Source organism: Amphibalanus amphitrite, unplaced genomic scaffold (assembly GCF_019059575.1).
Source record: "Amphibalanus amphitrite isolate SeventyFive unplaced genomic scaffold, NRLGWU_Aamphi_draft 000040F_arrow, whole genome shotgun sequence".
In the NCBI taxonomy this organism is placed as follows: domain Eukaryota; kingdom Metazoa; phylum Arthropoda; class Thecostraca; order Balanomorpha; family Balanidae; genus Amphibalanus; species Amphibalanus amphitrite.
The window spans coordinates 1,150,099-1,173,974 of NW_024881536.1; the positions used below are offsets into that span (position 1 = coordinate 1,150,099).

Consider the following 23,876-nt stretch of genomic DNA (forward strand, 5'->3'; position numbering starts at 1 on the left):
ATGCCGACTGAGTCCGCCCTGCTGCTGTCTCTGGCTCTCCTGAGCCGCGTGGCGACCTCGCACGGCTCCGCCCCAACCACGGCCGACCACGTCGTGTCCGGTCTCGCCGAGGTCTGCACCGCAGGAGTGCGGGATGCTGTTCAGCACGAGGTCAGAGAAACGGCCAACCAGGCGGTGAGTCAGCTCAGGAGCGGTCAGCAGGAGCTGAACGCCACCCTGCATCGGCTGCAGGATCAGCTGGCGTCCCTGCAGCCGGCCGCCGCGCAGTGCCCGGACGGATGGAGACGCCACCAGGACAGCTGCTACCTGGTGACGCCCCACCAGACCACCTGGATGGCCGCGCACCACGTCTGCGCCGCGCTCGACCGGCGCGCGCGGCTGGCCTCGGTGCACCCCGGCTCTGCGGCGTTCCTGAAAAGCCTGGCCAAGTCGTACCGGGCCGACCAGCTGATCTGGATCGGGCTGGCGCGTCTGAGCGCGGGGGGCAGCTGGTCGTGGAGCGACGGGTCGCCGGTAGACTACGCCGACTGGGACGGGGGCCAGCCCAATAACGCCAAGGGCGTGGAGGACTGCGCACATTTCGGCGGAGGTGCGAGGTCTGCGGAAAAACGGTGGCATGACAACAGCTGTACCCGCATGTATCTCGCCATGTGCCAGATCAACCTGAGCTGAGATAAACAGGCAGCAACGCGCTGACAGTGGGCAGTGTTACGTGTTGACGTGCTGACTGAACAAACGCTGGCTTTTAGATGCGTAACTGAAAAGGCTGTTGCATGACATATAATTCAATCAAACTGTACGACAATTTGAACGTTGAAAGCTGACTGAATAAACAGTGCAGTGTCATTGATCATCCCTTGACAATTTAGGTCATTTCTAAGCATCGTCTCTCGATATTGTGGCATGATATTGTGGTATATTGTGGTACCTATATTGTGGCATCTCACACACATCTCTCGATATTCATTTTCTCACTGTTGCGAAGATAAAGTGTTTTAGTTATAGGTATGTATCAATAGCTGATACATATGTGTCTCAAACACATTATTCTCATTCCCTATCGAGGTACAAAGTTCATGAAATAAGTGGTGGGAAGAATCGTCCCCTCTTATTCCTTTATTCGTTTGCGTTGGGATGTGCACTGTGCAGTGTGCCCTGTGCAAGGTATATGTTACCCGTGGATACCCGGCGGGGCAGCTCTTCAGACAGGCTTATCAGCTTAGACAAAAACTTGACAGAGCCTTGCTTGACCTTATTCCTTTGAACAAACTTCTTTTCTACTTTCTAGCAGGTTAGGTCCAAGATTTATTGGGTGGGGCCACTTGTCAGACCATGTTCTGCCTAGCCCGAAATACGCTATTTCGTGCTATTTTTTATGTATTGAAATCGATAATAATAATTTATGCATGCCTACCTAAAGGGGTTGGAACCTTGGAAAGTTATACATAACAAAGTGTTGGTATTTAGGTAAAAAAATATAGTAGCTGATGTGTTTTCAGAGAGTGATTTTTCTCTCCGAGCCCAACAGCTGAGATGATGTCTTTATGAAAACATTACAAAGGACGGTCAATTAAAACCTTTGAAGTGTTTCTGAGGCATCCAGTTGTAAGTAGGTACATGGGTGATATCACCCTCTGCATTAGCAGTGCCAGTACGTGGTCGGTACGATTAGTGTTCTCGCGTCATGCATCTTTGTTTGTTTACCAAGGGTCCGTCGCTCGCAGAGCGGACTGACCTGGAGGAGGCCGCCGGCGGTGCCGAGTTGTGGGAACTGCAGCTGACTGGGGCAAAACCTGACCGCCAGACCAGAGCTACTGTTGGCGCCGACCCCTTGAGACCCTAATTTTCGAGATTGTTTTTGATTGCGTGGAAGAATTTCAACCACATTAAGTGAATGGCCGCTCCAAGACCTGCCGAAAGTTTTACTATTTAGATATTTTGTTGTCATTTCAATATTTCCGGCACTTCTCATTGACTCGTTATGTTAAATACCGAGCAAGATTTTCACCTGGTATGTCGAGGCTATCAATTGTCAGTCTGTGATAGGTACGTCATGACGTCACAGCTAATGGCCTCTATGGTCTTGGCCAAGTCTTGGCCTGCGGCGGTTTCGGGCCGGCGTGCGACATTCGCGCTGCAGCGGGGAGCCGGGAAGGTCGGTTGGTGCCGAACGCCGGTGGAGTCATAGATGAATGCTTGTAAGTTTTGAAGAAATACTATATAATGTATCGACATTTATTCCACTCGCCGTATTACGCTATCCACTAGAATGTTTATTTCTGAACGGGTTAATGGAACTTACTTGCTAGTCGATTTATTCTATTCATAGTTGCAGATTTTAACGATCTCATGTGTGCACCTACGAACAAATAACCGTCAAAATGATCACTGTAGCGCCTGAGGTTTGGTAAACTCGACCACGCTTTACAATCAAACATCACATTAGCACACCGATGAAGAACAATGGTTACCAAAAATTATTGGTACCAGACATGTGCATGGATCCGAGTGATGGATCTATGATCTCAGTGGATCTCGAGGCAAATTGTAGGTTCGGATCTATGATCCCACAGAATCCGGCGTGAAAAATTTATCTTGGATCTATGATCTCACAGGATCTGACGATAAACCAAAAGCATGGATCTATGATCTGAGTGGATCCCACCATGAACAACATTTGAAACCAGGTTTCCAAGTGTTTCTATGTCAATAAGTGCCATAAAACTATGGATTATGACGTGTTATCACATAAAAGCACTAAATAAGAATGTTTGTGAGTTGCAACGAGTGATCTTTTGGGATTTCTGTGTTGACCAAAAATAAATGAGGATCTATGATCCCACTGGATCTCAAGCAAAAATACTAGACTCGGATCTATGATCCCTACGAATCTCTCGATAAATTAAAGAGCTGGATCTATGATCCCGACGGATCCGAGATCAGGATCCGTGGGATCAGATCCCAGATCCATTTTCTCTGATCCATGCACATGTCTGATTGGTACTATATCGGCCGAGGTCATAGGTGAGATGCTGAACACTGCAGAAAGACACTGGATTATCTCCCAGAGTCCATCTATATCCTGTTGATCCTCAGTGACCCACCTGAGCAGGCCGCTGACACACTCGGCCAATATCAAACATTGGAAACACACAGTCTCGTAGATATCTATCCGAGCTCTCCGACAACCAGCGTAAATCATCTCTCGGGACTCGGACCACTATCCAATCATTCGCCTATTCAGACATCGTTTGCAGATCGGCCTCGAACAATGCAATTACGACCGTTTAAATATAACGTGATAGTAGGTAAAATAGCTGTCCTATTAATGGTTCATAAAGACAGGTCAAGTTATAGGTACTAGCAATAAGTACGAGACATTCACAAGCACGCGTCACGTTCGCTAGACTGTTGACATCATGTGAGCTGATTCTAGCTCGTTAATAACGGACCCAGAGCTCGTGCACTTGGACACCGATCAGCGAGTCTCCATGGTGCTCTGCATAAAATGTTTCACGACAGAACAGGGCAGTCGGAGTACGCAGCTCAGTGACATCCATTTACCGTCCAAGCTCATACTGGACGAACGGGGCCATCCCCGGGAAGAAGACGGCCGCTGACGTCACCGGGCAGAGGCTGTAGGCGGCCTCCAGCGGGGTGGGCACGGACGTCCCTGCACCGACCGCGGCCTGGCTGGCCGAGACGGCAGCGGGCTCCAGCGCAGGGCGGTACGGCGCCGGCGGGGCTGCCGCAGCCCCCCTGACCGCCAGCTCGGCTGTCCGCGACGGCCCTGAGCCCTGCCGCTGCCTCTGCCGACGGAGAGAGACGCGTCATCAGGTGGCTGAGACAATGAGACATGTTGAGCGTGTTGTAAGTAAATACGGATGTGTTTTTCATTACATTCTGTGTAGGTACCTATTCCTGTTTCTTTTTTAGACGAATGTACGGTACACAATTATAGCTATGGCCTATTCTGTCACCCTTAACGCTCAATCAAAATGAACACATCTATGCAGCGCTCAATCAAACATAAATACCTATCATATCCGACGGATTTTGACTTCGGGGCTGAAATAGATGAAACAGGTGTTCAGGTATTATCTGTCCCGTCCTCCTTACCTGCAAACGTTTTTCGGCCAGGCAGAAGGTGCAGACCACTCTTCCGCTGCCCGGTCCGGCCTCTCGCATGCACGGACTGCTGACGTTTCCTGGGGGGGGGGGGGAGAAAAGGGGGGCAGTGAATACAAAGTCACATTATGTGCGTGTGCGTGTGTGTTAGGCCATATGTCATCCTTTTGAAGTCAAATTTATTTACAGGCTAGCTCACTGGCGGATCGAGAAAGGCGGTCTTGGAGGCTGCGGGGGCATATCCCCAAAAGGTTTATCCAAATTCCAAAAACCCATCGAATATATCGACTCCTTACGCCTTGCTATGGTGTCTAGCGCAGAAGTGGCTACTACACCGAACGATACAGTACAGGCCACCTATCAAACTACAACTAAGCAGATCGTGTGTTAGCAAAAAGTGCTATGACCTCGCTAGTCGCTATTCTAATCTTTTGCAGGCCTGAGCCCAGAGCACGTTACGTGACAGTTAGCACAAAAAAACTAGGATACTTGGTGCTTCTCCTTCTCCATTGATGGATCGCGCATAGACCGCTGCATTGTATCGTGTGTTAGGTTTATTCTTATGGCAGTGTTTTAAGAGTCAAAAGTACCAACGTATTTTTAAGTTCTTGATGAGCAGTCTCAAGGTCAAATGTCTAAAAATGTAAATAAACACGTTGTAAGGTGTTTATATGGCTTTTATGTGATTTTTATTGCATTTTCCTGTGCTGTACTTCATTATACGAATGGTAAGAGTAATACATTTAGTATAATTCATCCTAATTCCTCCTTCAAGTATTTAAAAACAACTGTTTATTCTGTACACCTGGTTTAGAGATCGTTTGCACTTTGCGTTTAGATTGACGAACAAAGTCAACCACAGTCGAAATTAATTATTTCAATTTATGTCTCGTCTTATTAGCCCTGTTTTCGCCTCATTTTCAATGAATGTATGTCATTTTACTGTTATATGTTATTTTACTGTTACTGTTAGATAAATTTGACTTGTTATATGAATTATGTTGCTTGTTTTGCGACGGCTGTTGAGGTGATGACGATGAGTATAGACAATTGCCATGGACAATTAGAATTGGCACAGATGGGCGTCACCGCGCAATGACAACGCATTTTATCCTTGGCAGTTACCCCTTGAACCTAAATTATATTTTTCTAGGTGCTACCGACTGTGGACTGGTCCGAGCCGTCCGGTCCCGGCGACGATCCGTTCGAGGGCGGCCCGGAGGACACGGACAGCTCGCGCCAGGCGCCGTCCGTGCTCAGCCTGGCGTACGGCTGCGGCCGGCTGGCGGCGGCGCTCTACGAGCCGCTCAGCATGACGGCGCGCCTGCTGCGCGACACGCCCGACCCGCCGCCGCACTTTGTCCAGCTGCGCGCCCTGCTTGGCCAGCTGCGGCCCGACCAGGTCAGAGACGCTGCCGCGGCCCAGGTCACGGCAAAGTAGTTCGATTCCTGGGCGCAGTGAAATGATCGGAATAGCACAGTGATCTAAGTAGAAACCAGGTCAATGACCTGACCTGGCCTGACTTTGAGGTGACCTTGACACCCACCCTAATGCATGGGACCAACAACATATCACACTATACGCCGAATCGCGATTCCGGCTAAACATGGTCTCGAAAAGTAAGCCACAGGTCAGAGGTCCTTCGGGTCAGGGTCATGACATTTTTAGGGTAGGTGTAAAATCGATTTTTGTGAAGGTACTGAGAGTTTCGTCGCGATATGCCGCTTTTTACGCGAGTTATTCGCGAAAAACCGGGGGGATCCGTTCGACTCCCCCCCCCCCCTACGGGCGAGGGTAAAGCGCTTTTGCTTCCAAGCCGTCCCCACACCTCCATAAGATCAAAATTCGTTTGTGCACCAAGATGCACGCGTACAAGACTAGAACCGGCGGAGCTGAAATGTTCAGAGCGCGCGCGGCCGCAGGTGACTCTTGCTGGACGGTTAGAGCCAGACACAAAGTGGCAACACAATCGCCAGGACTCGGCGCACACTGCTAATTGTTGGGGGGAGGGGGAGGGCAGGGCAGGTGCTCACTTCCCACGGCCCACCTGCGCCCGAGGCCCGCACTGTCGCCTGACGCGGCGTGACGTCACTGTACAGTGACGTCATCTCGATAGCTTTGGGTAAGGGAAGTTGGAGGTCGTGCCCAGGGACATTAGTTAACGCTCCGAAAGCTGAATCTGTTTACAAATTTCTGCCTCTTTGCAAGTTGACAGTCTCCAGACTCCCGGCCGCGAATAGTTCATATATGAGGTGTTTGGGTGGGGACTTTCCTAAATTCATATACATTACAAAACATTTACGTTTCGAGGCAGGTTTGTTTTTACTTGATATTCATTTTCCTAGAAGTGGAATACCTTTCCGATTTTCAACCCTGTATGGTTGATAACGTAAAATACCATTAGCCAGTATCAAGTGATGCATTCGATGCGAGGTTTTACAAAGCGCGTTAGCTCCGTGGCCGCCTTTTTAGAGTGACCACGGGAGGCAGTGCTGGTAACCGTTCCCGGGTCAGTGGTCGGTAGTCAGTGGTCGGTAGTCAGTGGTCGGTAGTCAGTGGTAAGTAGTCAGTGGTCGGTAGTAGTCAGTGGTCGGCCAGTTTGGCAGGTCAGTGATCACTGGTCAGTAGTAGTACAGTAGTCAGTGGTCGGTAGTCAGTGGTCGGTAGTCAGTGGTAAGTAGTCAGTGGTCGGTAGTAGTCAGTGGTCGGTCAGTTTGGCAGGTCAGTGATCACTGGTCAGTAGTAGTACAGTAGTCAATGGTCGGTAGTCAGTGGTCGGCAGTGACCCGTGCGGAGTGCACGCTGCACGCTGAGGCGCACCACACCGCTGGTCGGCCGGTCCAGAGCCGGCTCGTGGCACACCACTGGTCGGCTGGTCCGGAGCCGGCTGCTGTCCCCGCTCCACCGAGTGACGGGCGGGTGTCCGCCGTCCGCCCGTGTCCGGTCACCTGCCGCCGCTCTCCCCGCGTCTGACCGGCGCCGCGGTACTGGTAGTCGTGTGCCGCCACGCACCATGCGCGCCAGCCGGTCCCCGGCGGCGGCTCCAGCTGGCCGGGGGGGGGGGGGGACTGGACTGGACTGGGGGGTCACCGACCGGTGCAGAGGGCCGTCTGGACTGAGTGGCCGCAGCTGTCAGCTGAAATGACCGCACTACCGCAGAGGTTTGAGTACTGGATGGAATCAAATTTATTGGCACATGAGAATGAATATGGTTGTGACATTGGTGGCTGAAAGGCATGCATTTGCGTTTGGGAACAAAGTGCAAATCTAAGGAAGGTATTTGATAAAAACTCAGCGGGACGGTTTCGTTAACATAAAGGGTGATCAAATGAACGTATCACTGGTCTGGTGGCATGAAATGTGGACAAAGTGATGTTAAATGTAGCCGTTATCCGAGAGTCTAGTTTCACTGAATGTCCCTGGAGTCCATAAACTAGCAGTGTATGGAATATGGATACCTGACAGTGGACATAGTTTTTTTTTTTTTGCGCACTTCGTGCTTGGAGTGAAAGGAGTGAAGCGAAGTCGCCGGCTGCAAAGTTCATCTGAGCTATGCAGCGCAGCTGTTCCTTGTACCCATCAATACTGACTACGGCGCGGTACTGAATGCCCCCTCCGCCGGTGGTAAGTCGAGCTGTGACGGGCCATCGTCCACCCGTCCGACCCCCCTCTGCGGCGGCTGAGCCTGACCCCCGTCCCCGCCGACAGGTCATCACCAGCGGCCGGCAGGACGAGCGGCTGCTGGCCGTGCTCTCCGAGCTGCTGGCCGCCGACCCGCGCGACGACGACCAGACGCCGCTGCAGCTGCAGCCGGCCGGCGACTACCGCGCCGACAGCTGCCGCCACCGCGTGCTGGCCGTCCAGCTGCCGGCAGAGACCTCTGACGACGAGCAGGCGCACTACAACTTCATCACCAGCCGCGTCGACTTCGCTCAGACGACCATGGTGCGGGCGTTCGGCGGCCTGCTGCGCTACCTGGACCGCCGGCCGCTGGAGACGCTCAGCCGGCAGCCGGTGATGCGCATCGAGAACCTCTCGCTGGAGGATGCCATGTACGTCAGCAGCGGCGCGTTCCGCACCCTGCAGGTGTTCGCCGCCGACCGCCACCCGTCCTCCTTCAAGGCCGAGACGACGCGCGAGGGTCTGAGCGTGTTCGCCGTGCTCAACAAGTGCTGCTCGCCGCTGGGCGTGGCCCAGCTGCGCCGCATGCTGATGCAGCCGCTCACCAGCCGGCGGCGTATCGAGGCGCGGCTAGACGCCGTCGAGTTTTTCACTCGGCCCGCTAACGAGGACGTGGTGACCTCGCTGCAGACGTGTCTGCGCCGCGTGCGCAACCTGACGCCGCTGCTCAGCCGGATGCGCAACGCGCGCGGCCTGAGCGGCGACTGGCGCACCCTGTACGACACACTGCACGGCGGCGTGGTGGCTGCCGAGGTGTGTCGCGACCTGCCGGCCGGCGTGGCGGTGTTCGACCGGGCGGCCGGCGCCGACTGCGCCGCCGTCCAGCGACTGCTGCACACACTCCACCAGACGGTCAACCTGGCCGAGACGCGCGAGCTGCGCCGCTTCACCGTCCACCTGGGCCTGGACGACACGCTGGACGCCCACAAGCGGGCGTACGCGGCGCTGCCGGAGCTGCTGTCGGCCGAGATGGCCGCCGAGCAGGCCGCGCTGCCCGACCAGATCCAGACGTGCAGCATGGTCTTCCTGCCGCAGGTCGGCTTCCTGGTCATGGTGGACGAGTGGCGGGAGCCGCTGACGCGCGAGCAGCAGCGCGACCTGCCCGGCCTGCGCTTCCAGTTCGAGGACCGCGGCCGTGTGCTGTACAAGTCGGCGCGCTGCGACGCTCTGGATGAGAGCGTCGGAGACGTGGCCACCGCCATCCGCGACAGGGAGACGCAGGTAACCGGGGAGGGGGGGGGGGACGGACAGGCACACGACGACAGGTCAGGAACTGAACGCAACAGCGGCTGGTGTGCCGTTATGTTACTGCTCCACTCCTACTGTTACGGTACGGTGCCCACCCACAGGTAAATACGCTGCACCTCTTGGCGCAGGTGATGTTACAGTACTGGTGCTCTGCTGCAGGTAATGGCGCGCTGGTGACGTTACTGTGGTGCTCTCTGCCGCAGTTCAAGTGGTGCGTCTCTCGGCGCAGGTGGTGGTGTTACTGACTGTACAGTCACAGTGGTGCTCTCTGACAGGTGATGGATGGAGGTGTATCTCTCGGCGCTGGTGGTGTTACAACTTATAATACTACTGCTCTCTCCCGCAGGTGATGGTGCGCCTCTCAGCGCTGGTGGTGGCCGCAGCGGAGGAGATTCACCAGCTGTGCAGTCTATGTGGGGAACTGGACGCCCTCATGGCTCTGGCCAAGGCAGCCAACGAGTTCGGGTACGTCCGACCCCGGGTAAGTGAGACTGAGTGAGTGAGTGAGTGAGTGAGTGTGAGTGAGTGTGAGTGAGTGAGTGTGAGTGAGTGAGTGAGTGAGTCAGTCAGTCAGTCAGTCAATGAGTGAGTGAGTGAGTAAAAGATTGAGTGAGTAGGTGGGTAAGTAAGTGTGGTTTATGTTTAAACCAAACTCACAGTCAGTGAGTTATGTTTACTAGTTTGACTTACTTTTGAGTCAACATAAGAGTCATAAATAAGAATCTAATACTTATGAGTGTTACATAAAAGTCTTACCTAAGAGTCAACGTAAGTTTAAATGGCGATACCTCCGAAAAAAATGTTCGATTTTACATCAGTGTCCTTAAGTTTAAGTCCTCAAAAAGACATTGATGACGGAGCAGACACTAGAGTATGCCGCCTCGCTGACCGCTGGCCGGTCCGGCTGTAACCGCAGTTTGTCGACGAGAACGTGCTGGAGCTGCAGCGCAGCCGGCACCCGCTGCTGGAGCTGTGCGCCGACCTGGTGGTGCCCAACGACTTCAGCAGCGGCCGGCAGCCGCACCGCGACCGCCTCAAGCTGGTGACGGGCGCCAACGGCGCCGGCAAGTCGGTCTACCTGCGCCAGGTGGCGCTGGCCGTGCTGATGGCGCAGGCCGGCTCGTTCGTGGCGGCCGACGCGGCGCGGCTGGGCGTGCAGCGCGCCCTCTTCACCGTGGCGCCGCCGGCGCTGACCGGCACCGGCGGCGACGCGGCGGCCGGCGGCGGCTGCGGCTCCGCCTTCCTGGCCGAGCTGCGCCAGCTGTGCGCCGCCGTGGCCGAGAGCGGCGAGCGGGCGCTGCTCGCTGTGGACGAGTTCGGCGGCGGCACGCTGGCAGAGGACGGCGCCGCCCTGCTGGCCGCCGCGCTCTCCGAGCTACTGGCGCGCCGGGAGCGCTGCCCGCACGTGCTGGTGTCGACACACGTGCACCGTCTGTGCTCGCTGCTGCCGCCCTCGCAGCTGGTCACCCCCGTGTGCCCCGAGCTGGTGGCCGAGCCGGGCGGCCGGGCCGTCACCTTCCTCTACCAGATGGCCACCGGCTCGGCGGGCAGGAGCTACGCGATGGCGGCCGCCACGGCTGCCTGCCTGCCTGAGAGGCTCGTCCACAGGGCCGAACAGGTGAGCATGGCCCGCACGGAGGGCCGAGCAGGTGGGCACGGATCGCACAGAGGGCTGAACAGGTGAGCACGGATCGCACACAAAACCGAACAGGGAGGGCGCCGCCGTGCGCTCTGTGCAATGCGTCGGTCTGAAATGCAAAGGCGCTGGTAGCTTTTGGGTGTCCGCCCGCTGTAATACCAGCGCCCGCCGGCTGCCAGGGAGGATGTGCTTTCCATCCGAAGCTTCAATAAGATATCACGCCCATCATATATGAAATAGTTTTATGATGGGGAAAAATGAGGGAACTGAGTACCTAATACAATCGGTGAGGTCATGAGCCAGCTATCTAAAATCTTTTTCCTGACTCAGCCTTGGCTCCCTCCCCTACTCTGCCGTCAGGTGATGGAAGCCATGGTGTCCGGCTCGGACCTCTGTCCCGACCCCGAGCTGCTCCGAGTCGAGGAGGCGGCCGTCGAGAGGGCGCGCCGCGCCGTGGAGACGTTCCTGCGCGCCGACCTGGACTCGGAGGACCCGGCAGAGCTGCTGCGTCGCGTGCGGCAGGAGTACCGCGGCGCCGAGGACCCGTGGGAGGACTCTGTGGCGGGCGGGGCCGCGGCGCCCGGCAGCGAGCGGCCCGTGCCGGGCTCCTCAGTGGCCGGGCCGGCGGCCACCCCCGGCGGCGCGGCGGCAGCGCCGGGTTTGAGGAGGGACGGAGCGCCGCGCCCGGGAGCCGACTCCGCCACCGGCAGCTCCGAGACGCCTGTCTCCGCGCCCTGTCAGGGTGGCGCCGCTACCCGGCCGGCCGGCCGCGGGGCGCCGCCGAGCAGCTCCACGGCCACTCGGGGGGAGAGCTCGTCCCGGACCGGCGCCGACTCCAGCTCAGGGCCGACAGCAGTGCCCCGTGCAGGCGCCGGCCGCGTCCCGGGCGCGCGCTACCGCGCAGTGTACTCGTCCGACGATCAGACGCGCCGCTCCGACCGGTCCGGGGCCAGTGAGGGGCCGCTCGGCAGCCGCCGGCCCCGGGAGCAGTCCTCCACCTGGTCTGAGGACCCCGAGGCGCCCCTCACCCGGCCCGGCTCCGGCGCGGAGGGATGGGGAACAGCGGCAGCGGGCTCGGCTCACACAGGTCCAGGCGGCCCCGGCCGGTCGCTGACCTGCTCCAGTGACCGGCCGCCGCCCCGGCCCGGCCCCGGAGGGCGCGTCTCGGACGTCTCCGAGGACCCGCTCGGCTGGTCCCGGGTCGGGTGCGTGCCGCGGGTGGCCGCCGGCCCCTCCAGGTACACAGAGGGGCTGCCGGTCCCCAGCGGGGTCTCTCAGACTCCGGTCATCAGAGCCGAGCCCGCCGGCCGTGGGGCTGATCGGGCAGCGGGCGGTACCGACTCCGGCACCTCCGACCTGACGACAGGGCGCAGTGACTGGTCACTGGCCACCTCCAAACGAGCCAGCTCGCCCCTCCTGGACAGCGGACCCCGTCCCATGGGTCAGCAGATGGAGGTGACCAGCGGTGACACCGACACGACCCCAGCCGAGCGCCGCGGCAGCTACTACTACTCGCGGCTGCGCTGTGAGACCCTGGTGAGCGCCAGCAGCGGGCTGGGGGTCAGCGAGGGGTCGGCACGGGCCGCCGGGGTCGGCAGGGGGTCACTGCGGGCCAGTGACGGGTCACTGCGGCCCAGTGACGGCTCAGCCGGCAGCGGCAGGGGCGACTGGTGGCTGGCGGGCCGGCCGCTGAAGAGGGCTCGGACCGTGGACGGGGAGCGAGGGGAGGGGCCGCGGCCGAGCGTGCCGGCTGACGACCCGATGAGCACGGGGGACACGTGACCCAGGCCACGCGCCGGGTCAAGCAGCGGCCGAGGACCCACTAAGACACGAGACAGGGGACTGGCATGCGCCGGGTCAGACAGCGGTCGAGAACCCGCTGAAAACGGGACACGGACCGTGGCCAACTGCACGGTGCTCAATCAGAGTTGACATGTTACTTGATTGACGCCTGTAAGCACATTCGTGTCTATCCATGCATATCATGTGAAGGTGCAATCGCCCAGTGCCATTGTCTATGTTTGTTTCCAAACTGCCACATGTAATGCTCAATTGCATACTCGCGCGCCACATATTCCTTGTACTCTAGATCGAATGAAAAGGCACTTGCAATTACTATCGCCAAACTTCTTCACAGCAGGGTAGTGTGTTGATAAGTTAAGAAATCGAAGTCGACTTCGGAAAATAAACATGATGTGAAGTGTAAATTGTAAAAAAAAGGTTTGATCGTATTCAGTGCAACCCCTCTGGTCAGCTCACGTTAGCTACATCGTTGACGCTGCCCCATCATATCCAATGTCCATCATTCACTGATATCGGCGGCGCCCTCATGTTTTGTGGTATTGACAATCAGTTGTAGATAGGATCACCCCGCCGCTTTCCACACCTCCCGTCCAGACTGACAGCCGTCGGCGGTTGCACGGATATCGGCCCTGGTTCGCCGATCAGTGCCGCGTGGGGAAGGAACAGACGGGGAGGGGGCGCCATAACGCTCACCACAGACCCGGCGAGACCGCACTGCATCGTGGGAAAGCGTCATCGCTCACACCGGTACTGTTTCTACAAACATCGGGCCGCGGGCGGGCCGACCGCCGAGGTTCCGTCCGGTTCCGGTATAGGGTGTGCGGGGGAACCTGTTCCGGTCTGGGGTGCGGGGGTCTTGTCCGATCCCGTTCCGGTAGGCGCTGGGAGGTCCTCACGCCGCACTCGCTGAGGAAGTAGGTGTTTCCGGGCTCAGTGATCCGCCACCAGTCGGAGCTGACCCGTGCTGACCTCTGGTCGGTGCCGGCCGGTGTCGGTTACCGGGGGACCGCACGGACCGGGCCGCCGCTCCCCGGCTGGGAGGGCGGCGATCGCTGGACCGCCCTGGAGTCCAGTGGGGGGGGGGGGGGCAGAGAGGGGAAGTGTGGCCTCGCAGTTGTGGGAACGGCGTAAGACGTACAGCATCGCATTGTAGGAACGGAAACGGGTAACCGATATGGGCCGGCGGCATGAGTTTTAGTGCTGGAAGAAATTTCGATGGAAATAAAAACGTCGGCAAACCGGCTCAGATATCAATAATCGGACAGTTTTTTTTGGTAATAATGGATGTGTTCCATATGCTACTTGCGGGCGTTAGTTAGGGCAAGGTGGCCCAAGTGCCGACCACATGTCCCAGCTCTTGGCAGTAACTCAGTTCGGCAGCCCACAACTCAGCTGGGACCGGCTCGGCTCCCTGTTCCAGCTCCCTCCTGACCACAGTCGAGACGGTGTCCATTAACAAAAGACGAACGGTGCTGGACAGAGCTGCTGTTTCCGGCCCGGCCCGCAGTCGGGGGCGGCCGCTCCGGGCGCACAAACCCCGCCGGTGCAGTGTGTCGGTCCGCCCGGGCCGTGACGGACGAACCGCTGACAGCTCTGCCATCAGTCACCGCCGGCAGCGAGACACTCGGCAGTCAGCGCCGACACGGGCGCCCCCCGGCCGCCGCTGAGAACTGTACGAGCTCCCTGACACAGAGAGGGAGTACTACGAGCGTCGGCCGTCGGAGGGGTGTGACGGCGCCGACGGTCCGTCGTCGGTACCGTCGCGCCGGCCGGCCGGTTCCACGCTGTCTGGCCGGTCGGCCCACCTTCCGGCCCGGCCGGGGAGCGGAGAGTGAGGGAGGGGACGGACAGTCAGTGCAGCGGTTCCGCACGGGGAGCGGAGAGTGAGAGGGGGAGGAGACGGCCGGTCAGCGGGCCAGGCCGGCCGTGACGGCCGACTTCCCGCCGTGAACTGTCACCGGGGCGGACAGCGGTGTTTGATGTCGCACGGCAGGGTTAACACGCGCACTGCAGCGGGTCTGAGCCGAACACGAACTGCGGGGGGGGGGTTGAAAACAACCCCCCCCTGAGATCTCGAAAACGGCGCAACGTAGCGACAAGCGGTAAACGGCGTTGGATAGGTTAAGATGAGATCGACAAGAAATACTAAGATCATTTTTGGGTCAGGTCAAAAACGAGGTCACCAGAGGTCACCGAAGACAAAATGTTACGATTTTCACAACAGGAATTTCGCGGTAGTTTTTCTTGAATAACTTGTCTTGCACACAAGACAGAGGATCGATTCGAACGCCATCGTTCTTAGCTCGTCAAGGCGCATCGAATGATATATAATATGACCTCGAAAGGTCAAGTTGAAAATTTGACCTCAGGTCAAGGTCATGACCTGACCGAAATAGGTCATGTTGCATATCATTCGATCCGCATTGACGAGAAAAACACGATAAACGTCGAACGGAGTCTCTATCTCTACTCAATCTCAAGTTATTGAAGAAAAACCGCTGGTGACCTCAGGTGACCTAAGATGACCCGGAGATCACCTTCCAAAGGTCATAAGTGATATGTTTCGGTGAAATCACCAACAGGGACCTGTAATACTATGATCCTGAGCGTATTGAAGTCATAGGATGGCATTCAGAGTAAGTTGAAATTTCTCCCATTGACTTATAATGGGCCGGTCGCAAAAATGACCTGACCTTAGGTCATCGATATAAAAATTCCGAGATATACAAGTTGTAGCTCGTGATGACTTTACTATTTCCTGTGGGTTTCAAGATCATATCTCAACAACTGTGGGCTTGGTGGGATTGCAAACTTCGAAATTTACGTTTCGAGGTAGGGTCACTTGACCTGACCTGGTGACCTGACCATAGGTCACCTGGGGTCAAAATTTTTACTCAAGGTGTGCAAAAGTTGTGAGAACAGGTATGCAAAATTTGGCGGCGCTACGCGCCGCCGTTTTCTCGCAATTTGCGAAAAACCACAGGGGGGGTTGAAAACAACCCCCCCCCCCTGCAGTGCGCGTGTTAAATGGTGTGATTAGCGAGAGTCGTTTGTCATCTCGGGCAGCAGCGTTCCAGTTTTACGCCGAGCGGCTCCAGGCGCGTCTCCGAGAGTTTCTACCCAGGCCGCTCAGCGCTCGGTGCGGAAGTGGGTGATGTCGTTTTGACTCACGGCCTTTCGGCAGAGTCGGGCTCTTGTAAACGCGTGTTTAGGTGTTCTGTTGTTTGGTTGGACAACAAACTCGTGAAGGATGGATGCTGCTGCGGGTAGCGAGCGAGCGATGATTGTGACGGATCGCTGATCGGACCGGCACCGCTGGAAACAACGCTGGAAACACCGACACGGGCGACAGGGCCGCATAACGGACTCATACCGAGTAGCGGCCAGCGGGCACGAACCAGACGCGCCATATGAGTTCCGGGGACTGGCATTAGTGGTCCAACAATATGCGTTCGCAGATACGTTTAGGACCAAAGAAGCAGATTTAGATGTTAATCAAACAGAGAGACGAATGATATTACGATATTACCACGGTATTACCTACTTGCTACCTCTCAACATTTTGGGGCTGCTAAAGGCTCGATGGCAAAGCCTACTTTGGAATGAATGTTGGGTCGCCCGTTGAAACCCGTGACCCTCCATTTCTATGCAACAAGGGAATTTTCGATCGCCATCCCGATTGTCGCACAAACCTCGAATTATCTATGCGGCCCTATTATCTATGCGGTCCTATGGTAAGAGGACCGTCAGCTGTCTTCGTGTCAGCTGTCTCCTATGAGTCCGAATGCCATCTCACTGGAAGTGCATCCCATCACGATGACGAAGCTCACGACATCTCAATGCCAAGTTACCACTGAGCCTGTGTGAGATCTCGCCTGAGGACAGCTGAGTGTCTATGTGAAGTCATCTGGTGAGTGTGTCTCTCACCTGCCGGCAGTCGGGTGTCTGTGTGAAGTCTCACCTATCGGCAGCTGGGTGTCTGTGTGAAATCTGTGTCTCTGTGTAAAGTCTCAGTTCTCACCTGTCATTTGTCAACAGCTGAGTGTGTGAAGTCTCACCTGCCGGCAGCTGGGTATCTAACTAGGTGAGTATTTGTGTGAACTATGAAGTCTCACTTGCTGATAGCTGTAGGTATGTGTGAAGTCTCACTGAGTCTGTGTGAAGTCTCACCTGCCGACAGCTGGGTGGCTGTGAGATGTCTCACCTGCCGACAGCTGGGTGTCTGTGTGAAGTCTCACCTGCCGACAGCTGGGTGTCTGTGTGAAGTCTCACCTGCCGACAGCTGGGTATCTGTGTGAAGTCTCACCTGCCGACAGCTGGGTGTCTGTGTGAAGTCTCACCTGCCGACAGCTGGGTATCTGTGTGAAGTCTCACCTGCCGACAGCTGGGTGGCTGTGAGATGTCTCACCTGCCGACAGCTGGGTGTCTGTGTGAAGTCTCACCTGCCGACAGCTGGGTATCTGTGTGAAGTCTCACCTGCCGACAGCTGGGTGTCTGTGTGAAGTCTCACCTGCCGACAGCTGGGTGTCTGTGTGAAGTCTCACCTGCCGACAGCTGGGTATCTGTGTGAAGTCTCACCTGCCGACAGTTGGGTGTCTGTGTGAAGTCTCACCTGCCGACAGCTGGGTATCTGTGTGAAGTCTCACCTGCCGACAGCTGGGTGTCTGTGTGAAGTCTCACCTGCCGACAGCTGGGTATCTGTGTGAAGTCTCACCTGCCGACAGCTGGGTGGCTGTGAGATGTCTCACCTGCCGACAGCTGGGTGTCTGTGTGAAGTCTCACCTGCCGACAGCTGGGTATCTGTGTGAAGTCTCACCTGCCGACAGCTGGGTGTCTGTGTGAAGTCTCACCTGCCGACAGCTGGGTGTCTGTGTGAAGTCTCACCTGCCGACAGCTGGGTATCTGTGTGAAGTCTCACCTGCCGACAGCTGGGTGTCTGTGTGAAGTCTCACCTGCCGACAGCTGGGTGTCTGTGTGAAGTCTCACCTGCCGACAGCTGGGTATCTGTGTGAAGTCTCACCTGCCGACAGCTGGGTGTCTGTGTGAAGTCTCACCTGCCGACAGCTGGGTGTCTGTGTGAAGTCCCACCTGCCGATAGCTGTCTGTGTGAAGTCTCACCTGCCGACAGCTGGGTGTCTGTGTGAAGTCTCACCTGCCGACAGTTGGGTGTCTGTGTGAAGTCTCACCTGCCGACAGCTGGGTGTCTGTGTGAAGTCTCACCTGCCGACAGCTGGGTATCTGTGTGAAGTCTCACCTGCCGACAGCTGGGTGTCCAGGTGTGTGATGTAGCTGCAGGCCAGTCGCAGCGTCTCGATCTTGGAGAGCTTCCTGTCGGCCGGCTGGGTCGGTATCATGGTCCGCAGCCGGCTGAAGGCCGTGTTCACGCTGTAAGAAGGTCCAGGAGCGGTCAGAAGGCTGGTGTGAGGGCGGAGAACGGTCAGAAGGCTGGTTACGACTGAGGTCGGTGAGATGACGGGCAGTCAAAAGGTCGGCACTCGATGCGGTCGTTGAAAAGAAAACGAAACATGTAGGTATAAAGCTATCGATTACAATAAGAAGTGCCGTGAGCCCCGTAACAAAATATAACTGCAACGCATCGATTTTGCATCGCTTTTATTTTTTTCACCAAGGTCACCCAACGTCAGGTGATCAGATGGAGTTAAATAAAATCTAAAAATGCCGCATCATTCATACATGCTACTTAAGTCTAAGTCGTAAGAGCTTGGAACTCCTGATCACTGATGCATGATAAATGCCAGTAGGTATACGGTTACCCCGCGCCCCAGTGGCGGTCTCAGCCAGCTTCGCCCTAGTGGGGGGGGGGGGGGCATATGTTACCACCCACCTCTAACTCAAAAACTAAGAGGGCTAGAAAGACGCGGTAAAAAGCAGTCGATAGCTCTTAATGCGTACGTTTGAAATTATTTCAGTCATTTTTCATCTTGGAGCAATATTGGGGTCACTGGAGGTCATCAAAGGTCAAAATTTGCCAAATGTCATTTTATTTTTCAGAAAAATGCATTTATCTCAGGAACTATGATAGCTAGAAAAACTAATTGAAAAGCAATCGATAGCCTTTGAGCTCTTCTTTTGATAAGGTCATCATCAAAATTGACCTCAGGTCAACGGTTTAGCCTACAGAGGGCAAAAACTAAAAAAATAGCTGTTTTTTTCGCAAAGTGTTTTTCGACAATAACTTTTGACTAAAAAAATCCACGACATTTCTATGGCCAGAATCGTGTTCCTCTCGACAAGACGCGTCGAATGAAGTATAATTTGACCTTGAAAGGTCAACTTGAAAATTTGACCTCAGGTCAAGGTCATGACCTGACCGGAAAAGGTCATGTTGCATATCATTCGATGCGTCTCAACAAGACAAATACAATGGAGCCATCCCCAGCGTCCTATCTCTTTCCAATCGAGAGTTATTGGCAAAAATATGTTAGTAGCCTCAAATGACCTCGGATGACCTTTCTAGAGGCTATCAGCAAAAAAGACACCTTTGTCGTCACGGATGGTCCAAATCATTGTGATTCTGAAATATTTGGACTGTTCCTATGCGTACACACGGATCTAGAGGCATCTTCATGTTTCTCCATTGACTTATGGAGGTCACGCAACTGACCTGACCTTAGGTCACGGATATAAAAAATCCGAGATATACAAATTGTAGGCGCCCATAACATCATGCAATCCACCAAGTTTAACCCTCGCCGGCCGAGGGGGGGGGCGGGTGCCGCCCCCCCCCCATAGGGTTTTTTCACGATAGCTCCAAACACGCTGGCGATAGAGAGCTGAAACTTGGCATACCTGACCTTTGATCCAAGCCAGATCTTTTGACACCAACCGCATTTTCGGGTCAGGTCAGGTCACTGACCTATGACGTCATAAGTGAACCTCTGCACGGTCTTCAGATGTCGCAACTTCGCAACGCTCTCACTGCCAGAGGAGATGTCACAGGGAAATGAAACTTGCAGGATCTAGTATCCATTATGAGTCCCACAACTTGTATATCTCGGATTTTTCCTAAAGGTCATATGAGGTCAGGTCATTTTCGTGACCTCACCATTATAAGTCAATGGGGAAAAATTCAAAATGCTATTCTGGCGCCGGGAACGATCTCCAACTATCTCAAGCACACAGAATCGTGATTTGATGCACTCCTTGCAAGGTTAGATGCGTCACTTTTGCAATGTTGACCTTGCGTGACGTCATTTATGACGTCATCAAGGTCATATTAGTTTTTCGTCAATAACTCTTGATCAAATTAAGCTAGCGAGTCGGGAAAGCCACCAATGGACTCAGGAAGACCTGCCGAATCGAATGATATGCGACATGACCTCTTTCGACCAACTTCGTGACCTGGGGGTGCTGACCTGACCTTGACCTGAGGTCAACACCCCAAGTTGACCTGACCCGGACAAAAAGTATATCATTCGACGCGCCTGAGCGAGACGAACACGATGCTGCCAAAATCGGCGCTCTGCGGCCGTTTTTTGCGAAGTTATTCACCAAAAACTGAACCGTACCTTGGGGCACTTGACCTGACCTCAGAGGTCACCGGTTGACCTAGGACCTTAAAATCGGGTACCAATCTCTGCGTCTCGTAACGGCGCACACGCTCGTTTTTTCCGCGACGCGCTAGCTCCACCAGGGGCGAAACGGCGAGGGGGGGGGTCGTACCTGCCCCCCCCCCCCCTCGGCCGGCGCGTATGTAGAAAACCAATAGGTCCGGCGAGGGTTAAAACCTTTCTGACAAACACTGCAGGCTGGACATGATTGCAAACTTTTTTAGGACTGGTCAGTTAACTTGACCTGGTGACCTGACCTGACATGACCTGGGGTCAAAAATTTCACACATTGTGTAAAATTGATGTACAAAAAGCTATGCCAAGCGGCGCGGCGCTACGCGCCGCGGTTTTTTATTTATACGCAAAAAACGCGACAGGGTGGTAACTGGTAACATATGCCCCCCCCCCACTGGGGCGAAGGTTACCTATACTTCGTAGAAGGTAGATATCCTAACTCCGATTTCTTACATTTATGACCTAGGGTAGGTAAGATCAGATAAATGACCTCACCAAATGCCCGTTTCGGGGACCCATTTCCTCCCCCTCCCCCAAAGGGTGAGGGAGGGGGCTCCAGAGCTGGTGTGAGGGTTGGCCCTCGCACTTAGGGGGTCGGATGGACCCCCCTCTCGGTTATTCGCAAATAACTCTGCCGAAAAGCGGCTGATCACGACGAAAATTTTAGTATCCCTCGAATTGATAAATTTTACACCTGCTTTGAAAATTTCATGATCCTGACCCAAATGACCTTTGGCCTGTGACCTTTTTCTCGAGACCATGTTTGGCCTGAATCAATCGCGATTCGGCGCATGTCAGCTCACATTATCCGCGCGTTTCCAGCCTTGTTGTCACTGTAAACGTTCAAACACGTGAAGTGATGTTGGTCACATGCATTATGTTGGGTTTCAAGGTCATGCGAAAGGTCAGGTCAAGGTCAGTGACCTTCGATGACCATGGATCACTTTCTGAAGTTTTACGTGTTTCTGGGGTAGCTTTTTAGCTGATTTCGAATTTGGCACCCATTTGAACATTTACATAGTAGTTTTAGTGCCTTCGTAACATGTTACGAAGCTGCCAGTGACTCAGTGGTGGTTAACACTATGGATAGCCGGCAGTACGCCTACTGGTTGACCTGACCTGACCCGACCTGACCTGGCTTTATGCTTAAGGACATCGTCTGTGATCAAAACTAACATGATATTCGTGATCAGCACCCCGGAAAACCCCTTAGCAGCCACGCTTCAGGACGCTCTACCAGGTCCCGATTTTCCCGACTTTTAGGTCATTGACCTGACCTGAAAGGTAAACTAATGACCTAGGACCTTAAAATTGGGTAAAATCGGTTTTTTTTCGCGAAGCTCTAGCTCGGACAGGGGTCGACCGGCAAGGGGGGTCCCCCCTCTATACATTCGACGCTGTAAAACGCCGCACACAGGCGAGGGTTAACCACGCAGGCGGTGGGCCTATTGGCCACCTTCCGCGCGGTGGGGGAGGAGCATTTTTTTTGCTCTCCCCCCTCCGTATCTCCGAAACTAATTGACAGATCCGATTCAAACGGCGTTCGATATCCCAGTGTCAAATTTGTCAAGGTTACTCCAATTTCATTAACCCGCGCATGACTGGGGTATCTTCCATAACGCGAGTGACTAATGGGGGGGGGGCTCTCCATAGAGCCCCCCCCCCCTCATATCTCCGAAACTACTGGGCCGATCGTCAAAATTCAAACGGCGTCTGATAGCTCTGGAAAAACTGTCGATCGAAACCTAGTTTCATTGACCTCGAGGTTACCGATGACGTCACAGGTCAGGTCAAAGTAAAAATTATCGGCATATTTGCTTGTTTACAATTTAGGCTCTAGCCACCGGCTGACAAGTCCGATCAGGCTCATTTTTGGTTTACGCACTCCTTGATATATGCCGTAGATACCCTGATGGTACCGAACTTTTACTTTGAATTTTTTTCAGGTCAAGGCCAGGTCATCCTAGGTCACGAAAATTGTATATGATGTATCGGTCACGTGACGCATGTTGTATGGTCCATTTTACACGTATATTTCGAAAATAATGTATTCTGTGTCATTTGAGGTCATTTTCAGCTGAACTTACCGGAGGTCAGGTCAATTTCAGGTCAGAAAAGGTCAAATTTTGAAAATGAAATTTTTCAACCAAAAAGGTGCCTATCAGATGCAGTATGAGCTCAGGAACACGATGGTGCCATTTATATGTTGTACGACGTTAAAAAGGTACTGCAAAATGGTTTTGAAACATATGCCTATAATTGTAAAATTTTGACAATAATGCAAATAACTTGGCTATGTTTGAGGATATTGGGCTAAAACTTGCTAGAGTAGTTCATCAATGTGTGTTCTATGACATATACCTATTCCAGTTTTTGCGAAAAATCTAAAACTTTTTTAGGAAAAAAATAAAAATACCTATGTTTTTTTGTAATAACAAAAACATATTTTTAGAAATTTTCAAAATTTCAAAAATTCGAGATAACAGTTTGATAGCTACGGATATTTGTAGTCCACTGATGCAACGAAACTGGATCTAGCTTCAAAACTAAGTTATTGAGATCGTTTGCCGTAATTCAACATTTTGCATCAAAATCGGCCATTTCCGGCCAACGTGTCAAAGGCTTTGGAAAAAAATTGTCAAAATGTGTAAAAGTTATGCCCAGGAGGGTATTGAGAGTTTGGTGACAATCGGCGCAGTTATATCGAAAAAAACTAAAGGGGTAGGGCAAAAATGCCCCCCCCCCCACCGCCTGAAAGGTTAAGTTGTTGTTTTGTTTTAGGTCAACCGGTAGGCTCAGAATGTAGGTCGTCGACCCAAAGGTTAGCCTTTTGCCTTCAATAGGCAAATAGTTTCACAAAAAAAAACTATCATAGATGACCGAGTTTGGTACAGTTGTGTGCGTCATGTCGAACTGCATGGATTGCTGCCTATGTAATCGTGCTGGTAATAAGTCAATTGGAGCGTTGATCTCAGTTCAAAGTCGGATCATTGTCAGACGGCTAAGATAGTAGTTCCGTTATGCTGGTTGAAGGGTAATAGTGCGCCAGCTCATTTTCAGCTAATTAGCACCCCAGAGACTCTGTCCTAAATTACATCGGGAGATATTATCGAGAAATTCCGATGATCTTCAAGCGGTTGGACATGTTGAAGGCATACTCGTAGGTATGTTCGTCTAGCTGACACTACTTTTGTCACTGTTCGAATATCGTTTCATTTTCATTGGTTTGATTAGTAGTTTGGCACACTGAGAGGTCAGGCTCATTGCTAGTCAACCATTTAGGTCGAGTTAGATGGCACAGCACCATGCACGCACATTGCACAGTGCACACTGCACACAACCAAAGCTGTTTAGTCGCTTACTTGTTGGTTCGATCTCGTTCCTTCGCGTTGGCGAACACGCGCACTGGTCCGGTGAGCTCCGCTGCAGCGCCGTAACAGTCGGGGCCGGGACACAGGTCACCTGGACTGACCTCCATAGCCCTCTGTCTCTGCACTCTGACACCTCCCGCACAGCACACAGACGCCCCGCGGCGCGCACCCGTATCCCTCTGCGGGCGACCGGGGCGGCGCGCCGGGTCAGGGCGCGTGACGTCACCGGCCGGGCCCCGCCCCCGGCGCCGGCCGCCTCCGGCTCCGCCGGCTCCCCTTACAGAGGGGTAGCCGGATCGCCGTCCGTCGGGCGTGAGCGGTCGACGGACGGCGATCCGGTTACCTATAATGGTGACTAATGTCCCCCCCCCCCGCCGGGAGGGAGTGGCGTCCGTTTGAGAGCGGTTACGGTCTGCGAG

At 54.4% G+C, this 23,876-nt stretch overlaps 3 protein-coding genes across 3 annotated transcripts; 2 read left to right on the top strand and 1 right to left on the bottom strand.

Moving 5' to 3' along the window:
• LOC122375051 (lactose-binding lectin l-2-like) lies at positions 1–672 on the top strand. Its single transcript, XM_043354210.1, has one exon. It carries the CDS (start codon positions 1–3, stop codon positions 670–672), a length of 672 nt encoding a protein of 223 aa, XP_043210145.1.
• Positions 673–2,221: 1,549 nt separating this feature from the next.
• Positions 2,222–23,633, bottom strand: LOC122374774 (transcription factor 15-like). Its single transcript, XM_043353752.1, has 4 exons — positions 23,449–23,633; positions 17,755–17,885; positions 4,120–4,208; positions 2,222–3,809 (listed from the first exon to the last, which is right to left on the bottom strand). Exons 1-4 carry the CDS (start codon positions 23,562–23,564, stop codon positions 3,561–3,563), a joined length of 585 nt encoding a protein of 194 aa, XP_043209687.1. The 5' UTR covers positions 23,565–23,633; the 3' UTR covers positions 2,222–3,560.
• LOC122374766 (mutS protein homolog 5-like) lies at positions 4,780–12,882 on the top strand. The gene is made up of 6 exons (XM_043353739.1): positions 4,780–4,856; positions 5,282–5,530; positions 7,838–9,031; positions 9,405–9,539; positions 9,975–10,676; positions 11,058–12,882. The coding sequence occupies exons 1-6, from the start codon at positions 4,854–4,856 to the stop codon at positions 12,477–12,479; spliced, it is 3,705 nt and encodes a 1,234-aa protein (XP_043209674.1). The 5' UTR covers positions 4,780–4,853; the 3' UTR covers positions 12,480–12,882.
• Positions 23,634–23,876: the final 243 nt, after the last annotated feature.

Coding starts and splice junctions, on each gene's coding strand:
- LOC122375051 (XM_043354210.1), top strand. CDS start 1: ATGCCGACTGAGTCCGCCCTGCTGCTGTCTCTGGCTCTCCTGAGCCGC.
- LOC122374774 (XM_043353752.1), bottom strand. CDS start 23,564: ATGGAGGTCAGTCCAGGTGACCTGTGTCCCGGCCCCGACTGTTACGGC. Junction 17,886..23,448: donor GAACGAGATCGAACCAACAA/GTAAGCGACTAA, acceptor ACCTTCTTACAG/CGTGAACACGGCCTTCAGCC. Junction 4,209..17,754: donor GGACACCCAGCTGTCGGCAG/GTGAGACTTCAC, acceptor CCCCCCCCCCAG/GAAACGTCAGCAGTCCGTGC.
- LOC122374766 (XM_043353739.1), top strand. Junction 5,531..7,837: donor GCCAGCTGCGGCCCGACCAG/GTCAGAGACGCT, acceptor CCCCGCCGACAG/GTCATCACCAGCGGCCGGCA. Junction 10,677..11,057: donor TCGTCCACAGGGCCGAACAG/GTGAGCATGGCC, acceptor CTCTGCCGTCAG/GTGATGGAAGCCATGGTGTC.